The following is a 22,086-nucleotide window of genomic DNA, read 5'->3' on the forward strand; positions in this document are numbered from 1 at the left end:
CATAATTTTTAGCAATATATATCAACTGGAAAACAAATTTGCAGGATAGTTTTTTTTTTTTTGAAACCAGAGTTTTATTCTCAACCCTAGATTGCTAAATCCAAAAATAATGTGTTTGTTTAAATTTAGAAACAAGACAACTAAGTAACTGCTATTTCCAGATTAAAAAATGTGACATACTATGAATCATGATGACAGATATTTTGCTCAACCAATGCCTACAAAAATGTGACATGCTACACTGATGATTATTAAGAAAAATGAACTACTACTAGACCTCTTGTAGACGAGTTCCGTCCATTGTGTTGAAAATTCTAATCAGAGTTCCCTTTGCACTAGCAGTTGCATTGCAAGAAGCAATCTCTACGATTTTAAAGCCCGCTTCCTTGAAAGGTTCACAATTATACATATCTGAAAGCCATGGCTTGTCTCAGAAGCAAAACCGCTGTAATCCTGATACCATGAAACAGAAATCAACTCTGCTTCATCGTAGCCTCCTGTTCTTGTGAGTTGGAAACAGTTGAAGGAGACACTCTGTCCACAAGATTCGAACAATGTAGCTTAAAGACAAAATTTGTAAGAGTTGAGTCATGCCAAACCCCTTTCATACAGGTTGAACTAATACAGACTGGGACACAATTGACTGCGAGCAACAAGTCAAATAAATTGTCTGCTTAAGTCTTTAGCCGAGGCTAATGAATTTAAAGGAGTTAGAACAGCTTTGAGAATCAATTGAAATTGAGATTTATATATCTGCAAAAAAACATATTACAATTCAACAAAGTTGTTACCGATTGAATACGAATCTATTAACATAATCGAATACTGTAAGAAAACAAAACCAAACTACTTGTATAACTAGGGGCATTGCCCCCGCGCAAGCGCGGAGTTATTGACAGAGTTCTTGTTTCATCTCAATACTTGTTAGGGTTATTGTAGTTGTGAATTTTGCGTTTTGAGTTGTTTTTCAAGTTTTTTAATTGTTATAGGGTTAGAGTTGTGATGATGAACTGTGTATGCATTGTTCTCTACTTATGAAGGACTAAATTGTGTTAATAATGTAATTGATATAGTTCATAGTGTCGTTTGCTATGTCACTGGGACTTATTGTTTGTTTGTCTTTTTCATTTGTTTCTTGTACTGTTGAGAGTACATAAATTATATTAAAGTTGTTGAGAATACCTTTTGTTTCTAGATATTTTTCTCCAGTTTAGTTGTGTAAGTTGTCTGTAAGTAATAATTTTTATTATCCTTATTATGTTTGTTATATGTTTTTTTTTATTTTTAAACTTGTTGCTCTTACCGGATCTTTAAAACAAATACATGAACACTTGTAGAAATAACTATAAAATGAGTGATAGTTTTGAGTATTTGGGCCTTAATGGGTTTTAAACGAATTTATGCATTTCTCGTAAGAAGACAATAGCATTGGCATGTTGATATTGGGCATGTAAGCTATTTTTATAAGACAAGAGTAGGGAGCAGGTGGAGATGTTGTTGTTGCCTTTGTGTCTGTCAGGATTGTCTCTTGTATCTCCTCGTGTAGATGTGTTTGTTTATCTTTTATTTGACGGGTAATATGTAAACAAAAATAATTGTTAGCAGTATTTATCAGAGTTCATAATTTACTTTGTTTTTTTGTTTAGGTAATTTTACTGATTTTGGTTATCGTCTTCGTCTTCTTCGTTGCGAAAGTAAGTTTGTAAATTGTTAAATAGCTGGCCGTGTAGTTTGTATTTGTTTAGTTGACTCGATGTATGTGTCGTTGAGTTTTAGTTGAAGTGATTGGATTGGTATATTTGTTTTGAAGTTTACTTCTAAGATTAGACAAAAAAAAAAGAGGTAATCATTAATGATTCGTCTTTTTTGGAATTCTAGTTTTTGGTGTTTTGATTGTTTGGGTTGTTGTGGTTTCTTTTAAGGTGTAAAATAAAGGTTTGGGTAAAATTATTTTGATAAGTAAGGGAGATAAATAGACGACCACAAAATAGAAAATATTTTTGATTATTAATGTTAGCACAATATAAATAATAATATAAAGAGAATTGTGTGTTGATTGTTTCTTACGGATCAATGAGGAGAAAGATAAGGACTCGGGTTGTTTCTTTGGTAAGGCCAGAGCCCTTGACAGAACGGATTTTCTCAACCACATCTGCGAGTTTAAATATCAGTTATGATATCGAAACATAATATAAACCCAGATGCAATATGATAATATACATGGGAGTTCTAGGTTTGTGTTCGCAATCACTTGGAAATTATCGAACAGTTTAGTTATGACTGGAAATTGATCTCAGGAGCACCCGTGATGACTTCATCGTTAATAGTTGGTGAGATGAAACGAATGAGGAATGGATGACATGTAATGATTAGCACGTCCGGCGGGAACAAACCCATGAATCACAGAATCTGTAAATAATATTATTCAACAAAGAATCAGGAAATCAATTAAAAATAATTATATTAAATAAGTGTGATAAATCGAAGATTAACTTACCTTTTCATTAAGGAAGAGAACCGTGATTCCCATAAACTCACTGTCTTTCTTGAAATTCAGGGAATCCCAGAAGCGAGGAGGTTAGAGGCTATGCTCTGACTACTACGACCAAGATGGAGAGACTCGAAGGTTGAGTGACGGATGCCGGAGATGCCGATTTGAGGAACTGGAGTGGCAGAAAGAGACATTTTCTAGAAGCTGGTTAAAGCTAAGAGGAATCAATGAGTTTTGTGGAGATGCAAATTGGGTTCATCAAAGTTGAGAATCATATATATATAGGGTTTCGAGAAGGACTACAAATCAGGAACATTTATGATCAAACGATTTAAGATTGGGAGATGAAGAGTTCACCGGTGAAAAAATAGATTACGAACAGACATACACCGCAACTCTGTAACTCAGACTTGTCTAAGACAATGATGAAAAGAACCCTAACTCATGTTAAACAAAGACAGTTTACAATATGAGAAAACTATAATTGTTTTTTTTCATATAACGTGATGAATCTCATTTAAAAATGAAACTCATAATACACTTGTAGGCCCGGCCCACAGAAAAAACCGAAGAAGCAAGGATTTCCGACCTTCATAAATATATATTAGTTTCAGCCATCAACGTACAAAGTATCATTTTAGTTTAGTGGTATAAATGATGGTGTTTATATCTCAATAACCCGGGTTCGAACCATATGCTTAACACTTTTTTTACTCTTTTTAAAAGTAAGGCCCACAAAACGCTGACGTGATGCGCTGAGGAGAGAGCAAAAACTGAATCATTATAATATAGATTGTATTAGTTGGAAAAGAATAAATACTTTGTTTTAGGTTTCAAAAATCAAATGTTAAACAAGTAATGAACTCATAGCAAAAATAAATAAAACACTAAAATAATTTATTTACAACAAAAAAATAGTGTGCCAAAAGTTTAAATTGACTAATAGCAACACATATCTCAAACATATATAAATAATGTGCCAAAAAAAGAAGAATTTGACTGAATATCAAAAATTAATATTGGGCCAAAAAAACATTTGACTTTGAACATACAACTTCATTCCGGTCAACATATAATTTTGCTTCATATTTACATATATGCAAATAAACTCTTAATTACAACTGAAGTCAAACCCAGCTTGATTACTTTCCAATCAGATTTTCTAATATATATATGTAATGCTTTAGAAAGCATGTCTTCAAAATATCTCAAGTCTCTCAAGCAAAAAAAAAAAAACCTTAATTCTGTACTTTAGACGAGACTCCATTACTCTAAACATGTCGTATGGTTCGTGGTTTTTAGACGAGACTCCATTACCAAAACTAGGCTTTCTCGGACAAGGCAACAATGGCTATGTCACCCTGGTTCGAAACGGCGATGGACTACTCATGGCTAAAAAAACATCTTTCCTCAAATACTCAGAGGATCTCGAGAAAGAAGTAAGGATCATGGATCGCTTCTTTTCAATCAATTTCAACACCGTGAGAGCCACGAGCCCTGCTGTTTCCTACGAAACCATGCCATTCAACGTGAAAGTCTGTTCCATTCACATGGAAGTCGCACCACATGGTTCACTCAAAGACATGCTGACCAAAGCCGGTGGGACATTACCGGAGAACGTCATCGGTTATTGCATTTTCCAGGTTCTTGAAGGGCTCAGGGATCTTCACCAACAAGGTTATGTCCATTGTGATCTCAAGCCAGAGAACATACTCATCTTCCCGAGCTATTCTCAGGAAGATCTTTGCGAGCTCAAACTTGGTGACTTCGGTTCGGCTAAGGAACCCAATGGACCTGATCCAGTGAATGAGTCTTTGTTCAAGGATAATCCGGAGTATTTGGCTCCTGAGGCGGTCGGGCCACGTGGAGTGATCTCGTCGGCGGTTGATATCTGGTCCTTAGGTACCATGGTGATGGAAATGATGGGGGTTACTATAAGAGGAAGGAGCGATTACGTTCCGAGGACTCTATCGCAAATGACTTTGGACTTTGTGAGAAGATGTAGTGAACGGAACCCGGGGGCTAGAGCCACTGCGGAGGAGCTCATGAGTCATGAGTTTGTTAGACAAAGTCTTGGGGCTCCACCGCTTGAGCTGCTTCCAGTTCCTTCTTGCTTAAGTAATGGAGTGGTTCAAGGAAGGCTTTTCTAGAAGATATATGCTGGAATGTGATGAAGAGGGCCGTGAGATTTCTGGTGGAGATGAGCTGGAAAGGAATGGTTTTTATTTTCGTTGGTGTCAAGTTATTTTTGTTAAAAAAAAAAAAGTTATTGTCGTTTAATTTGCATCTAGCATTTTGTTTCTTGAGATAAAAAAAAAAGCATTTTGTTTCTTATTAATATAAAGTTAAACTATGTTCTTATAGCATTGTGAATTGTGATCCGTGTTTTTATCAATATATTGTTGTGTACTTATATTTATAACAAACATTCAAGACGTGGACCTTTCAGTACAAACTTGATGACTAGAACACTTTCTAAACAGTTGGTAATCCTCACACCTCCGAGGTTTCAACATATCTCATTTTGAAGGGATTTTGAAGACATGTCCTATTGTTTTGCCTTGCCATTTATGTCCGTTTTGCATATCTTACATGTTTTGTCCACCCATCCTTCCTCCACACATGCAACATAACATTTATATTAACAACAATTAAGAATCATTTCAAATATTCATACCAAATAATACAATCTTCAATTTCCCAAATTAAATAGTTCTCTAGAGTTTACCTTCAACGTAGGATTTTAAAAAGTCCTTGTCTCAGTGGATTAATGTGGTTAAGTGGGAGTTTAGTGATCTGGTAATTTTTTTAAAAATAGTATATATGAGATTTTGTAAGGTCAACTGGAATAATATATCTTTCCAAGGTCAACTGGAATAATATATCTTTCCTTGTTACAAAATAAAATAAATAAGGAAATATCTTTCAGCTAAATTCCAGAATCCGACGTGGGACAATAAGAGTAGGAAAAAAACAATCTACAACTTTTTACCACGTCATCGAATGACAGAATGACACGTAGGTAATAATGACTCTCCATCATTCATCTGTTCATGATCTCAACCGGAAAAGAAAGTTCGATCTTGTGAAGACTGGGTTTCTTATCCGGTTTTGTGTTTCCATTGGGTCATTGATCTTTGAGCTCAATTTTTGTAAAGACAACCTTTTTAGTTTTCGTTCCGATTCGGTTGTTAGGAAAGAAAGCCTTGGTGTGGGGGGGGGGGGGGGGGGGGGGGGGGGGGGGGGGGGCGATGAAGGCTTGCCGTTATCATTAGTGATTCAGGTGGTGGTCATATAGCTTCAGTAAAGGTGAATTCGATTAGGTATAGCTTCTGGCTCTGAGAGTTGAACCATCCAACGTCTTAAAAGTTTACATTTTTTTTTGTTCAGTGTTACATTGTCTGTCTTTTCGATTATCTACAGGTAAGGATCAGATAAAGGCTCATCTTAATTTTGCATAGTGCTTGGTAAGGTTAGGAAACTCAGGTCCATCTATCTAGTCTAGGGTAGGCATTGTGTTCATTTTGATGATAACTGATGTCTGTTACTTCAACAATGTCATTTGTAGCATGTTACTTGATTGGCTGATGTCTGTAGCTCCTGTATCGTGCTGCTGCTTTTTCTAGTAGGCTTTGCTCTCCACCTAGAGAAATGCTTCATCTGAGGATCTCCTACAGAACACCTCCACAACATTATTGATTCTGGAATCAGAGTCAGGTCTTACTTGTGGCGTGTTGCTACTGTTGTTTCCTAGGCTTTGTTTGACTTTGGTAAAGATTTGCGCTGATTAGGAATGATTGATATTTCAATTTAATATTTGCTTTAGATATTGGTTTTAGATGTTTCCCTTTCGATAAACCCTGATTTTGTGTCTTCTCCTTATTTCCTTCTGTGGCAAAGGGAGCGAGATGAAGGCATGGTAAGACCTTAGGATCAGAAACTGTGACCCTTTGTAATAGAGGTATTGAGAAAAGTGGCATTCTTCTGACTCATTTGAAACCCTTAGAATAACATTTTTGATTTATTGGTCCTCGTTGATGTCATTAGGCGAGTCTTATGGTGTTCAACACATGTGGAATTATATTCTAACAGAGCAATAGAATTATATTCTAACAGTGAAGGCGAAAAGATACCTTGAAGACAAGCAAGCTCTCTCATTCACTCTTCTTTCGTCTGTGGTGTGGGACGAACTGCTCAAGCTAAGAACAGACATTCCAATGGTCAAGGTCGTTAGCTTGCTTGCCAAGTCTGCAATTTTCATCATTGACTTGCTCAAGTATGTGAAACCAATCAAATATGTATAAGAGAAAAACTTTTGGAGCAAATGTTAAGACTTTTTTATTCAAACTTTGCAGGTTAAATGTCTGGATGTTGATGCCCTCTTCACATCTCACATCCAAGTAAACCAAGTCCAGAAGCAAAGGCTCTCTCTGAAGAATCAACCCTCTGCTTTCTAATGTGTAGATCGTTTGATTCAGTATGTGTCTTTGTTGGTGAATAAATCCAAAGGAGTTTAGAACAGCTTGAGCATCAATCTGAAATTGAGATTTATGTTTCTGCGAAAAAAAAATATATTTACAATTGAACAAAGTTGTTACCGATTGAATACAAATCAATGTACTAAGAAAACAAAAACAAACTAGTTGGATTGGAGTTGGAGCTTTTCTCGCCACAAGAGAGAAACTCAAAGATCTTGCCCTTAGCCAATGTACGTCCAAACACCACGAACCCATCGCACCTTCCCGTCTCTCTATCTAAGTCAACGAGCGTTGACTTCAACCTCTTCCTTTCCCTCTCCATCTCTCCCATAGCTACAGCCACCGGCGACCGTTTCTTAACGGCGAACTCCGCCGTTGCTCTAATAGACCTCTCCACCGCCTCCAACCTACTCACCAGTCTACTGATCCTCTCCACTTCCTTGAGAGCCACCATCGTCGCCCCCTCCATCGACGTCACCGCCGTCTTTTCCCGTTTCAGAGTCGCCGTCGACTTCTTCCACTTGGAAGCAGCGAACGTAGCCACCTCCCCAACCGGAACGGATCCGAATATTCCGGCGACGATTTTGCTCACCGTCACTAGGGCAATCACCGGAGCGATTATCGCCGCCGTGACCACCGCTCTTTTGCCACGCACGCGTCTCAGCTTCCTCTCGATCTCCTTCATGGTCGACTCTAGCTTCACGATCATCTCGGCTAAATCTCGATGACAGATCTGAAGCTTCCTGAGAAAATCACCATCACAATCTCCGTCGTCGGAGTTACAACTAGTACACAAGTCGTTCAACTTACTCAGGTCTCGGAAGGTTTTTCTGAAACTTGCTTCTAACAAACCGCTGCAACCGCTTTTCTCCTCCTCGAAGTCACGCAACGCCTCGTCTAACATGAAGCACTCCTCGTGTTCTGCTCTCTCCAGACACTTTCTCAGAGACTCGCAGAGCTCGCTGACGGATTTGCTTGTGGTGAAGTAGTCGCTGAGGAGACGAAGCAGCTCGGGTTCTTGGCGGAAATCCGTTTGATGACATTCCATGAACATCTCCGAGACATCCTCGTCCATGTTCTCCATGCATTCGTTGAGCTTGCTCAAGTTTTCTTCTGACCGAGACTTTATCATCGAAGAGGAAGAGGAGGTTAAGGAAGGTGGTGATAGGAACGTCATCGCCGGATAGACGGTGGAGATTCGTTGACGGAGACGGTGACTTGAAAATGGCGCAAGAGTTTTCATCTCAGAACACAAAGATCGCTTCTAGGGTTTAGACAAAATAACACAAAAGAAATAGGAGAAGAAGAAGATGATTAGAGAAAGTTTTATGCGCACGCCTATAGTGTTATATAGGTTTGTGAAATTTCCATTTTTCTTTTCCGTATTTTTCACTTTTTTTCCTTTTTACTAGATACAGCTGTAAAAATTCAACCGGTTACTTTCTCTTTTTTCCTTTTTCATGCGTATTTCAATTTGTTTTTACTATAGCCAAATGTAAACGGTCATTTAGTAATATTTGATGTTTGTTTTCTTTTGTCGAATTTGTTTGCCAAAGTTAATATTTAATAACGTTTAACGTTCCCATTTTTTTTCCTTTGTCGTACGTATTTTTAAAGTGAATATAGATCATAACTGTTTTAATATCTGAAATATGATAATTGTTTCAACCTAGGTATAAATCATCACCGATTGATAAAAGTTGGGTTCATTTAGTAATTTATTAATCACTTTCCATTATACGGTTAATAACAATTTATTAATCACTTTCTATTATACGGTTAATAACCCACTATACAACTTTTACGGAATCCACACTATTTTGTTTTTTTAATGAACCACACACGATTTTGTTGTTATGGTCAAACATCATTTCATCTTTTATCATATACTATTCATATCCTTTATTTCATAATAGTATTGATGCAATACTTTACAGTGTACCTCATATTACTCACAGTATAATGTTAATTGCATCAATACTTCCCTTTTTGAATAAGATAATATGGTTTGTGTGAGGATTTCATAAATGAGTTTTAAAAAGTGCAATCACTTTAACATGTTTCACTAAATATTTTTACCTTCAGAAAATATAAAAGCAAAACATTTAGATTCCTAATGTCAATTTCAATACGTTTCTAATCAGATTATATAGGTATATTTATAATACTTACCATGCATTTGATATAAATTTAATAGTATTGATTATATACTTTTGTAGAGACTATTAATATTTAAAATTAAGATCAACATATACCATTTGAATAAATTTGGAAAAAACCTCAGTTTATTACAATACAGATCCAAAAAATGTTGAGCTTTAACATTACTTCAACGTAATACATGAATCAATACTATTAAAACACAATCATGACCAATTGATAAAAGTTGGGTTCATTTAGTAACTTATTAATCACTTTCCATTATACGGTTAATAACCCAATATACAACTTTTTCGGGACCCACACTATTTTGTTTTTTTTAACCAACCACACACGATTTTGTTGTTATGGTCAAACATCATTTCATCCTTTATCATATACCATTCATATCCTTTATTTTATAATAGTACTGATGCAATATTTTACAGTGTACCTCATATTACTCACAATATAATGGTAATTGTATCAATACATCCCTTTTTGAATAAGATAATATTGTTTGTGTGAGGATTTCATAAATGAGTATGAATTTTAAAAAGTGCAATCACTTTAACATGTTTCACTAAATATTTTTACATTCAGAAAATATAAAAGCAAAACATTTAGATTCCTAATGTCAATTTCAATACGTTTCTAATCAGATTATATAGGTATATTTATAATACTTACCATGCATTTGATATAAATTTAATAGTATTGATTATATACTTTTGTAGAGACTATTAATCTTTAAAATTAAGATCAACATATACCATTTGAATAAATTTGGAAAAAAACTCAGTTTATTACAATACAGATCCAAAAAATGTTGAGCTTTAACATTACTTCAACGTAGTACATGAATATGGGTTAAATCACTAAAACTTTGTAACATATTAAAAATTTCATTAAAATTTTCATCAATAGATTGAACCAAAATATTTACTAACTAACTATTATTTCAATCATGATTTATATAATAAAAATAAAATATATGATATTTTTAAATATAAGTTTTAATTGATGATTACAATTTTCAGGATTATTCTGTTGATTTATTAAATTAAACCACTGAAATAAAATCAGGTTAAAATAATAAATGGTTAAATCAACAAAACCATATTGCGGGTCTGAATTATCTCAAATCTTCAAAAAATTAGCTTAACTTAAAACAAAAAATTAAATCATATATTATATTATGACATAATCATAGCCTATAGATACATATTATATCCAACTATTATTCACTTTATTTAAGAAACATCTTATTATTCTCTTTATATAATAACTATATTCTATTTAAACAATACCATTAGAACAGTTATCAACAAGTAAAAAAAACTAACCCTACCTTAATATACATTATATAACCTTACGTTTTCTATAAATATACACTAACCACTATGTTAGAATAACTCTACGTTATATAACTGTATATAAGTTATATTTTTTAACATATAAGAAAAAATACAGAAAAATGTTACATATTTATAGAAACATAAAAAAAAAAAACTACAAACCAACATTATACATTTGGGTCAAGATCTAAAACAGACTAATATGATTTATGATTATAAAAATGGGTATATAGACATATGATTACAAAGAACCAAATATAAGCCGAATCAACTTTTAAATTGCAATTATTTTATAAAATAAACTTTGATTAATATTTATACACAAATATGATTACAAAGAAAAACACAAATATGATTATAAAGAAAAATACAAATATGAAGATTATTCTTTTTTTAAAGATTAAAACAAAAAATAAAGTTAAAACAAAAAATATACCAGGACGGGTCAGAATCTAGTTAAGGTATTTAAACTAACTTTTTATTGGTTGTAAGTAACAACCACTGAAACTTTTGAGTAAGGAAGTCATCACTTTAAACCAAAGTGAACTTCCATTATTTTATACTTGTTAGTTGTACTGTAGATAGAAAAAAAAACATAATTTTAGACAATTTTAATATCTTTAATAAACAAAACGTTACTTTTCTAGAGCACCCTCAATGGAGGTTTCTCTTCCGAAGTTTCTTAATATGTATATGTATAGATAAATATTAGTATTTAATTGTGGAGTTCTAAAAACTATGGAAAACCAAACTAAAAGCATCTAATATTTTAATATAAATTTTTATTTTATTAAATATAAATAAATAAAAAATAAAAAAACGAAAATATCTTTAACTCAATAGTATAATAACCAGCCGATTGATCTTTAGAAAAATTTGTCGTCCATGTATGGCGGCTGGGCCGCCGTGCTTCTGGTTGGACGGTTAGACTCACTCTAAGCCATGGTACTTTTATGCAATCATTCTCATCTCGTTCTCTAATTTCTTCTTATAGCATGGAGCTTTTGTATGATAAAGTTATATATATATATACACAAACAAACTAAAAATGCAGGTAAATGTAATTTCAGGCTAAATAATATGGAGAAGGGGGCGATCAGGAGATCTCTCTAGCAATCGGTGGGCTTTTCAGAATAAAGATGGAATATAATATATTGTTAAGATTTGAGAGAAAATTTGTGAGAATGTGTTGTATATTTCTTATTGGTTCATACAAGGTGGAGTCAAATGAAGAATTGATTACAAAGATACTCTACATAATGACATGGTCAAACTCATAAAGACTACGGTTGAATGGGTCTTCCATGTGGCTGGATGTAAACCCCCAATGGACTCTAGTCTTGAACTTGTATGGTCTAGGTTATGGACCATCCACTTCATGATTCATAACACTCCCCCTTGGATGCCATAACCATATAGTGTTTGTAACATGCTAATGTTGCCTCATTAAAACCTCTCCCGGAAAACCCAAAACCCAATGTGGTAAAAAGGGAAACCAGAGAATGGAAAAAGAGTACAACACACATTATTCCCCCTGATTTGGACATCACTGAAGGTCCTTGAGTCTACGCGTGCCAATCTTGTTGCGTGAACTTCCTGAATGTGCAAGAGGGCAATGATTTGGTGAAGAGGTCGGCTGAGTTTCCACTAGACCGGATCTGAAGGACGTTGACCTCTCCAGCTTTCTGCAACTCATGGGTAAAGAAGAACTTGGGTAGAATATGTTTGGTTCGGTCACCTTTGATATACCCGTCTTTGAGTTGAGCAATGCAAGCTGCATTATCTTCATATATGATGGTCGGACCCGTTGGGTCGCATATGGACGCATAATGTGGTCATATACCTTTTGTTCAAAGATGAACTTCGATCTTATAGCTTATCTTTATGATAGCTTATTCATTCATACCACAGCTTGGTTGGTTCATGCTGAGAATTCGACCAACCATAAGTATTACCAAAATTTGGCTAATTTTTGGTGATGGTCTATAACCTATTCTAAGGTTTAATGAATAACCATTTAACCTATCTTAAGCTGGTTAGTATAAAACACAAGGAATTTAAAATTCCTCTATGGACTGATTTGAATTGTTCTTATAGAACTTTTCACTTGCTTACATGTAGTAATTTAATTCAGTCCATGAACAACTTTAGGAAAATGTTGTTCAAGAGAACTTCTTTTCTCATCTTTTGATTCTGAGCTCAATACTGTTTGGTAAACCTTTTGGTACCAATAATATTATTATCATCATCCAGTGAGTCATATATAGCATACTACATCTTTTGAATTTCTTCCAGACATCATATGTAGTGAAATATGTAGTAGTATCCACCACATTAGATTATATAGACCTTTCCCGGTATGTCTCACGATTTATCCTTCTTTCAGGATTTATATATTCACTGGGCATCATATGGCGTTTACATATTCATGGCCAATACAATACGCCTTTTATATATCACTTTAAACCCCACATTTCTTTCATTATTCATTATGAGTACTCTTGTGTGGGTTTATGATCCTCGATACATATCTTTGTATTCATGTGCTACATACTTGCGCATTTTCTATGAATGTATGTGTCGACACACTTATATATATATATAGTTCCTTTTAGTTCCAGACCAGACATAGTATAAATCAATTTGAGATTTCATTATCTAGGACCTTAATAACCTTAAAACTTGGCGTCCCAAGCTGGGATGCTAAGCTGGGATGACATAGTCATTCTTTCTCTCGGGTCAATGTGTCTGGCATTTTATTTTGCTATCATTGTAGCATATGGACGTCTATAAATTATTTTCTAGTCCGAGGATCTTTGCCAAGACATTGATGGTTGATACCAGATGGTAGATACCATTCTTTATCATTCTTTATACCAGCTTATTACTTTTCTCCTTTCATTGTTGGATACTCGGATTCATAAACCTTATGTAATCCTTGTTCCTTGGTCTATAATTAGATCACCCATTGTTGGAAACCATTTTTTCTTCTTAATTCAATGGACCTTATAGGGTGAATATAATGCCATTTAGGCAAAGCCTTGGTCGAGCTTCTTTTCCTTTCTTTCAAGGAATGTCCAGTTGAGTTCAAGAGTATTTTATAACTGAGCCTGGATGGCAGAGCATGTCGTGCCATTTGTCAAAGGCTTCTTTGAACTCTTTGGAAAAGTGAGTTGGGGTATTAATCCTCAATCATATTTATCTTGGCACAATAAAGGCATATAGATATAGTTTCTTATCAAACAACAGTTTGAATAAGATAATGATGAACTCAAAGTAATTCATTTTATTAATGAAGTCGTGTATAAAGCAAAGTATCAAAGCAATTCATGAAACATAAACTCATGAAACATGAAAATGAGAATGTCAAAAGACAATTATATAATATGGCATTCACAATGCATGTGTTGCCATATGGCTCTCAACTTCAGCTTCATCAGCTATAGGAGGCCTCATCTCATTATTCTTTAGCTCAATGTATCTTTTCTGAAGCTTGTCAAATCTGTTGATGGTATCTTTGATTTTCTGCTTTCTTTGTTCAGAAGCCAAAAGATATGACAAAAGGTCATTATAAGTGGTGAACTTCTTAGCCGTGTGTAGCAACAACACATCCTTTGGATGGAATGTGGAGTAGGTCTTATATAATAAAGAATAATGTTTTATCCTTTCACCACATAGTTGAAGACTATAAGCAATATCCATCAGAGCAGAATTATATTTGTCCATGGATTCAAAATCCTGGAATCTGAGGATCTCCCATTCATGGTTGGCCTTTTGCCACGATACCGGTTTGAACTTTTTCCTTAACTGTAACCAAAGGTCACAAGGATCCTCAACATGGAGATACATGTCTCTTAATTCCTCAGTGAGATGATAACGAATAATCGTTATAGCTCTATGCCTTTCACTGTCAATGATATCATTGTACTCATTGATGCATTGTCCGAGTCCTCTGGATCTCAGGGCAACAAGAGTATTCTTTACCCATTCTAGGTAATTATCTCCAGAGAGATTTAGGGCAGAGTAATCTGAGGGTTCAAATCTCGACATATGAATATTTAACGAGTAATTCAAGCACTCAGAATTCTATGTAAGCAATAGAATAAATCAATGTATATGATTTCAATAAGGCTTTCCCCCAAATCATATAATATATTTGCTTAAGCAATCTTAGTATGAGAATGATCAATTGATCATTGCATCTAGTAATCATTTTAATTATAATTCAAATTGGATTGATTATATATATATATGGTATTAAGGCCCTTTAGAATTTGAATAAGGATCAATCATCATTTTATTAAATGAGATCAAGCAAGATGGATGAAATCAAGAAAATGCATGGATCAAGAAATAGCTGAATGCATGTTCAGAACTAAGCATTGGACTTAAACAATCTATATGTGATTCCTAATGCATGAGGATATTTGGTTTTCAAAGATCATAAAGCAAAAACCGATTCCTTCCCCCTTTTACAGGGTAAACCAAGCCAAGAAAATTTTATAATTTTCAGGATGTGTCTAGAACAAATTCAATTAGATTTTCAATCAATCGGTTTCAAAGCTGGTTTATGTTTTCAAATTAAACAAACATGCTTAACTTTAAAAATAACTGATTTAATCTAATTAGATGTAAGGAATATGAACCAATTTAGATTTTATTTTAAATGCCCCATGATTAGAATGATCTATTATATGTATGCATGCTCAGTTTTAATAAAACTATATGACAAGCGGATGCATGGAAATGATCAGTTCATGATATGTGTATGATCTAACAATTTACTAATCCATGTTTGATCTAATAGATGCTATCAGGTATGTATATATGATCAGTATATAATTCAATCATCACAAAATCAGTTTTCGAGGTTGGTTTTTAGATCAAGATAAATTTATATCATTTGTTCAAACTATAATGAACCGATTTCAAGGCCGGTTTAGATTTAGATAAATTTTGACAAACAACTATGTGATCAAATGATTTCAACTTAGTATTTATTTTAGCCTATGTCATAACTATTTAAATCAAGACTATATGTTATAATATTTTGATAAATACTATCTAGTCAAAGATATGTATTTAAAACAATCATAAAAGTTTTAAATTTTGATCAGTTACAATATAAAACATCAATGGTCAAAGATATGCATTGATTAGGATTTAAGTTTTGATATCTTTGGGTTTGGCTGAAAGATTATGGTTGAAAAGATTGTGGCCAGAAAAGGTCATGGCCGGAAAAAAAATCATGGCCGGATTTAGATTTAGGGGTTCAGCCGATTATAGCTTAGAGTTTAGGGGATTGATAAAAATCAAGCAAAAAGGATTTAGGGAATTGATATGTATAATGACCATCAAGATACATATCCGGTTATAAAACAAACAAGGGGATTTGAGATTTTGATGTGGATAAGGGCCGATTTGGATCGGTAAGCACATCGAATGGGATTAAGATTTTGATGGCCAGCTTATTCATCCGGCTATACAGCCGGTAATACAGCCAAACAAAGATTATGGGTTTCAATCCTTTAGTCAATCCGGATTTAAGGCCGGATCAAAATAGGAGAAAGGGGAACCGATTTTAAGGCTTGCTAGCTAAAAGGGGTTTATGATTTTCTCTAATATCTTTTATAATTTCAAATAGTTCTTAGAAACAAGATTCATATAGATCTTAGATTATTAATAAGTTTTATAAGTTTTTAGAGATTCTTAGATCTTTAGAGATTCAAATAATTTTAGAATCAAGATTCATATAGATCTTAGATTCAAAATTAATATTTGTGATAATTTTAGATCTATAGATTTTTATAAGTTTTATGATTCAAATAGATCTAATAATCAGGATTCAGATATGTGGTGTTCTTAGATTTTATGGATAGATTAGTTTACCTTTTAGAAAACACCAAATTGATCTGAATGGACCACCGTGAGAGAGAGCTGATCCGCGGATGAGCTGGTTGAGAGAGAGGTGGAGGAGCTGGCCGGAAAACCGTGAGAGGTATAGACTTGGCCGGCGGAGCAAGGCTGAGGGCCGGAAGAGATGGCCGGAAAAGAGATGATCGCCGGCGGATGGGATTGCTCAGGTGGAGAGAGTCTCGTGCTAATAACGTGTTAAGATTTGAGAGAAGATTTGTGAGAATGTGTTGTATATTTCTTATTGCTTACACCACTATATATAGTGGTTCATACAAGGTGGAGTCAAACGGAGAATTGATTACAAAGATATTCTACATAATGACATGGTCAAACTCATAAAGATTAAGGTTGAATGGGTCTTCCATATAACTGGATGTAAACCCCCAATGAACTTTAGTCTTGAACTTGTATGGTCTAGGTTATGGATCATCCACTTCATGATTCATAGCATATATTAAGTTCATATTCGATACAAGTTTTGCTCAGTGGATTATTTTTACGAAAGTGGGGCTGGTATTGCAATCTTGTATCAATATATAGTTGGGTTAGTAGTATAAAGCACAAGCATCAAGTGTATTTGAATATTCTCCATCTATGTCTCGTTCATCTCGTATTAGAAATGCTGCATTACTTCTCTAAAGGTGTGTCAAAAGGCAAGTCATGTCTAGTGCACTTCGCCTTTATGATGTCTACTGGACCCTTGCTTTCTAGACTTTTGTCTTTGTTGCAGTGAGTCCTCGGTTGAGGCTCCACAAACTCTTTGTCTTGAAATAGAAGCCAGTGTTATAAAAAAAATGCAAGTCATGTTTTAAGGCTATCAATATGTAAACTTTTCTCTCTTATTTTGACATATAGAAGGAGAATTTAATGACATGTGTCTTTATTTATTTTTTTTATATTTTAGGTCATTTTTTAGATTACTCCAATTTAGTCCGCCATTTTCTAATTGTGAATTATCTAAACCTTTTTGCACTAACCATCATTACATAAAATGTAATAATCTATTTTATTAATCATTAAAATTCAAGATGAATAAAAAAAGTAAAATATATTTTAAATATTTAATTTAGTCACTACTATAACATATATTTTCATTAATTCATTATTTTTTTATTATTTACTAATATTTCATTTATAAATTATATATTTATTTTACTATTAAAATTTATAAAATAACCAAACTAAGAAAAAAATTAGAGCAAAACACGTAATTATAAACCTAAAACCTCCTCAGTCACAGTCACAGAGAAAACTAAAATATCATAGTAACACTAATTTAATAAAGGTCCGGAGCTGAAAGGAGATCAAGAACGAAAACTAAGTTACCTCGCCTTACCATAGAGTATCTTGGCCACAACAAACGGAGGTTAGAAAATTGTAGAAAGATAAAATCTGAGACAAAGCAATCCCCGAACACAAAAGAGCGTGATCAAGCACCAACGAAAAAACCAAGAAAGAAATCAAAAGAAGAATAATCATCGGAATGCCAAAATCACTATGAAGCAGCAAGACACATGCCTAAGTCACCAAAAGCACAACCATCAGCTAAGAGATAAGAAACACCTCACAAACTAAACAAACATAAACAAGTTACTCATACCATCAAAGAACCACAAAGCTCTAGATAGAAGGCACCAAAACTCCAAGAGATTAACTCCGCACACCTATACCAAGAGAAGGGAGGGAAGAAAAGAAATAACCTGAGGAGAGGGAGATGGGAGGAAAGCACCGAGAAACCAAAGCCTGAGCTTGAGATCAGAAACAACCTTCTAAACCCACAAATCATACACAGAGAAATTTACTATCCAAACTGGGACTGACAAACATGGCGAAAGGAAGCGCCACCAAAGATGCGAGCAATGATGAAAACTGCAACGAGATGAAAAAACATAGAGGGAAGAGGGAGACGAAACAAAATCAGCAAACCATGGAATATCGTCTAGAAGCTATGAAAGAGAGCATAGAAGTCAGATCACCAAAAACTAGATCTTGAAAACAAAGACGAGTAGGGACTATCGACGGCAGACCAACGACGAGGAAGACAACATCAAAGATGACTAAACTCTAACCCAACCGTGAGAAACAACCGCACAAGTGGGAACTCATAAACCCGATCTACAACAAATACCAGATAATCTCATCAGAGAAGAAGGCGACGAAGAACAAGAGAACATAGGTAAGTTTTTTTCCGGTGATGGTTAGAAACACCGCACACCGTTTACACCGGAAAGGTAAACGATATACATAGATGGTGACAGCTCAAGGTCCAACTATGGGGAGAGGGCACAAAACATCTTACAAGAATAATGGTCCAAAATATGAAAAATAAAATACAATTTTGATGTCGAAACCGTTTATCTTAGAATCAACAAATTCATAAATGCAAACTTACTGAAATTCAATATATTTTACATCAGAGACTCATTTCACCACTAACAAGTGCTACTATACACACAACAAAACATTATTGAAAAAACAAACAAATAATATATTAACATATCACTTATCTAATACATAACACAATAAAATACCATATAATTCGCTTAACAAATAAACACAACCACGGAATTACATCATCCAAAAAATCATACTTAACATAACGATATTCCGCGCTGAAAAGCCCATAGTTTATAATATAATGCAGTATCAAAAAAATTTTGAACTGTCTCTCGATTACTTTTACCACTATGTTTTTACTTTCAAATTAATCATTTGTTTGTAACGAAGTAAGAACCGATGGAAATGGTTAGTTCCTATAGGTAATACAAATGATGTGTTTTTATGTTGTAAAGTAGGTCAGTAACTTCGCTATTACCAAAAAATATTCCGATGGACGGATTGAGGATAAAAATAAAGATAAGTCAATATGTAGTGTCAAATATTTAGCTAAAATACTATGGATATATATTTCTTATATAAAATTATTTTGATAAAACGGATTTTTGAAAAGCTTAACAGTAAAATTGAATTAAAAATGGATTTTTGAAAAGATTATAGCTTTTTGGAAAAGAATATATACTTGGTTATACGTTTCGAAAATCAAATACTAAACAAGTAATGAACTCATAGCAAATATAAATAAAATACTAAAATGATTTATTTACAACAAAAAAAAAGTGTGCCAAAAGTTTTAATTGACTAATAGCAACACATATCTCAAACATATATAAATAATGTGCCAAAAAAAAGAAGAATTTGACTGAATATCAAAAATTAATAATGGGCCAAAAATAACACTTGACTTTGAACATACAAGTTAATTTCCGGTCAACATATAATTTTGTTTCATATATGCAAAAACACTCTTAATTACAACTGAAGTCAAACCCAGCTTAATTACTTTCCAATCAAATTTTCTAATATATATATATGTAATGCTTTAGAAAGCAATCTTCAAAATATCTCAAGTCTCTCGAGCAAAAAAAAAACCCTAATTCTGTACTTTAGACGAGACTCCATTACTCTAAACATGTCGTATGGTTCGTGGTTTTTAGACGAGACTCCATTACCAAAACTAGGCTTTCTCGGCCAAGGCAACAATGGCTATGTCACCCTGGTTCGAAACGGCGATGGACTACTCATGGCTAAGAAAACATCTTTCCTCAGATACTCAGAGGATCTCGAGAAAGAAGTAAGGATCATGGATCGCTTCTTTTCAATCAATTTCAACACCGTGAGAGCCACGAGCCCTACCGTTTCCTATGAAACTATGCCTTTCAACGTGAAAGTCTGTTCCATTCACATGGAAGTCGCACCGCATGGTTCACTCAAAGACATGCTGACCAAAGCCGGTGGGACATTACCCGAGAACGTCATCGGTTATTGCATTTTTCAGGTTCTTGAAGGGATCAGGGATCTTCACCAACACGGTTATGTCCATTGTGATCTCAAGCCAGAGAACATACTCATCTTCCCGAGCTACGCTCATGAAGATCTTTGCGAGCTCAAACTTGGTGACTTCGGTTCGGCTAAGGAACCCAATGGACCTGATCCAGTGGATGGGTCTTTGTTCGAGGACAATCCGGAGTATTTGGCTCCTGAGGCCGTCGGGCCACGTGGAATGATCTCGTCGGCGGTTGATATCTGGTCCTTAGGTACCATGGTGATGGAAATGATGGGGGTTACTATAAGAGGAAGGAGTGATTACGTGCGGAGGACTCTATCGCAGATGACTAGGGACTTTGTGAGGAGATGTAGAGAGCGGAATCCGGGGGCTAGAGCCACTGCGGAGGAGCTCATGAGTCACGAGTTTGTTAACCAAAGTCTTGGGGTTCCACCACTTGAGCTGCTTCCAGTCCCTTCTTGCTTAAGTAATGGAGTGGTTCAAGGAAGGCTTTTCTAGAGGATGTATGCTGGAATGTGATGAAGAGGAATGGCTTTGATTTTCGTTAGTGTCAAGTTATTGTCGTTTAAAATAATAAATTATTGTCGTTTAGTTTGCATTTCGTTTTGTTTCTTGTGATAAAAAAAACATTTTGTTTCTTATTAATATAAAGATAAACTATGTTCTTATAGCATTGTGATCCGTGTTTTTATCAATATATTGTTGTGTTCTTATAACGAACGTCCAAGACATGGACCTTTCATTACTTATCTGATGAGTGGAACACTTTCTAAACAGTTGGTAATCTTCACATTCGAGATTTCAACACATCTCATCAGGTGATAACAATTGTTTTAGACAAAAAGGATTATAAGTCGCAAATGGAGATCAAAAGAACTTTTGTTTTAGGACCAAATAGCTTACTGAACAAATAATATTGCGGTGGGTTTGTAGATAATTTATAGAGTGTTTTTGTCTTTTTGTTTATCCGATTATCAATAAGCATGATTTTTTTTTCCGTATGAAAATAAATTTTGATTTCTATGAGCCACAAAAATGAAAGAATAACGAGCCAAAAATAAGTTAAAAAAAAAAACAGAGATAAACACATTCATATATATGATTTGGGAAATTGATCATATAGAGAAGAGTCTGGTGAAGAAAATTCCGGAAGATTTGGTGGGATTTTGAAGACAGGAGACATGAACATATCTCCCTAGCTTGTCCACTTGTCTTGCCTCCCCGGTTGTGTCTTTTTTTGCATATCTAATATCTTACATGTTTTGTCCACCCATCCTTCCTCCACACATGATCCAATACAACATTTATATAAACGAGTTATTTTTGGGTTTACCCCCTAGGGTGAATCTAAAGGTTCACCATCCAATAGAATTTCATTATTTCAAATTCGATATCTTTTAAAAAAGAAAACAAAATATTATCAATTTATTTTATGTTTTTAAAATAAAAAAGTAAAAAAAAAAAATAGCGGCTACAGAAAAAAGAATTAAAAAAAATCTTTTTAACGTCGTCAGCAAAACACTAAACCCTAAATTCTAATCCCTAAACCCTAAATCCTAATCCCTAAACCCTAAATCCTAAATCCTAAACCCTTGGGTAAACCTAAACCTTTGGGTAAACTCTAAACCCTTGGGTAAACCCTAAACCCTTGGATAAATCCTAAACTCTAAATAAAAACACTAAACCCTAAAACTCTAAACCCTAAATCCTAAACCCTAAACCCTTGAGTGTTTAGTGTTTACTGATTTTGATTTAGAGTTTAAGATTTATCCTAGAGTTTAAAATTTATCATAGAATTTAGGGTTTACCCAAGGGTTTAGGGTTTAGGAATTAGGATTTATGGTTTAATGTTTTGCTGAC

General features: G+C 34.3%; 3 protein-coding genes across 3 annotated transcripts; 2 read left to right on the forward strand and 1 right to left on the reverse strand.

Moving 5' to 3' along the window:
- The first annotated feature begins 2,933 nt into the window (after positions 1 to 2,933).
- LOC106398124 (mitogen-activated protein kinase kinase kinase 17-like) lies at positions 2,934 to 5,283 on the forward strand. The gene has a single exon (XM_048753761.1). It carries the CDS (start codon positions 3,769 to 3,771, stop codon positions 4,639 to 4,641), a length of 873 nt encoding a protein of 290 aa, XP_048609718.1. The 5' UTR covers positions 2,934 to 3,768; the 3' UTR covers positions 4,642 to 5,283.
- Positions 5,284 to 6,849: 1,566 nt separating this feature from the next.
- Positions 6,850 to 11,588, reverse strand: LOC106400932 (UPF0496 protein At3g57100-like). Its single transcript, XM_013841337.3, has one exon. The coding sequence runs from the start codon at positions 8,210 to 8,212 to the stop codon at positions 7,112 to 7,114; it is 1,101 nt and encodes a 366-aa protein (XP_013696791.1). The 5' UTR covers positions 8,213 to 11,588; the 3' UTR covers positions 6,850 to 7,111.
- Positions 11,589 to 19,432: 7,844 nt separating this feature from the next.
- LOC106398125 (mitogen-activated protein kinase kinase kinase 17-like) lies at positions 19,433 to 21,685 on the forward strand. Its single transcript, XM_048753762.1, has one exon. It carries the CDS (start codon positions 19,852 to 19,854, stop codon positions 20,722 to 20,724), a length of 873 nt encoding a protein of 290 aa, XP_048609719.1. The 5' UTR covers positions 19,433 to 19,851; the 3' UTR covers positions 20,725 to 21,685.
- Positions 21,686 to 22,086: the final 401 nt, after the last annotated feature.

The sequence above is a fragment of the Brassica napus genome, chromosome C4 (assembly GCF_020379485.1).
Source record: "Brassica napus cultivar Da-Ae chromosome C4, Da-Ae, whole genome shotgun sequence".
In the NCBI taxonomy this organism is placed as follows: Eukaryota; Viridiplantae; Streptophyta; class Magnoliopsida; order Brassicales; family Brassicaceae; genus Brassica; species Brassica napus.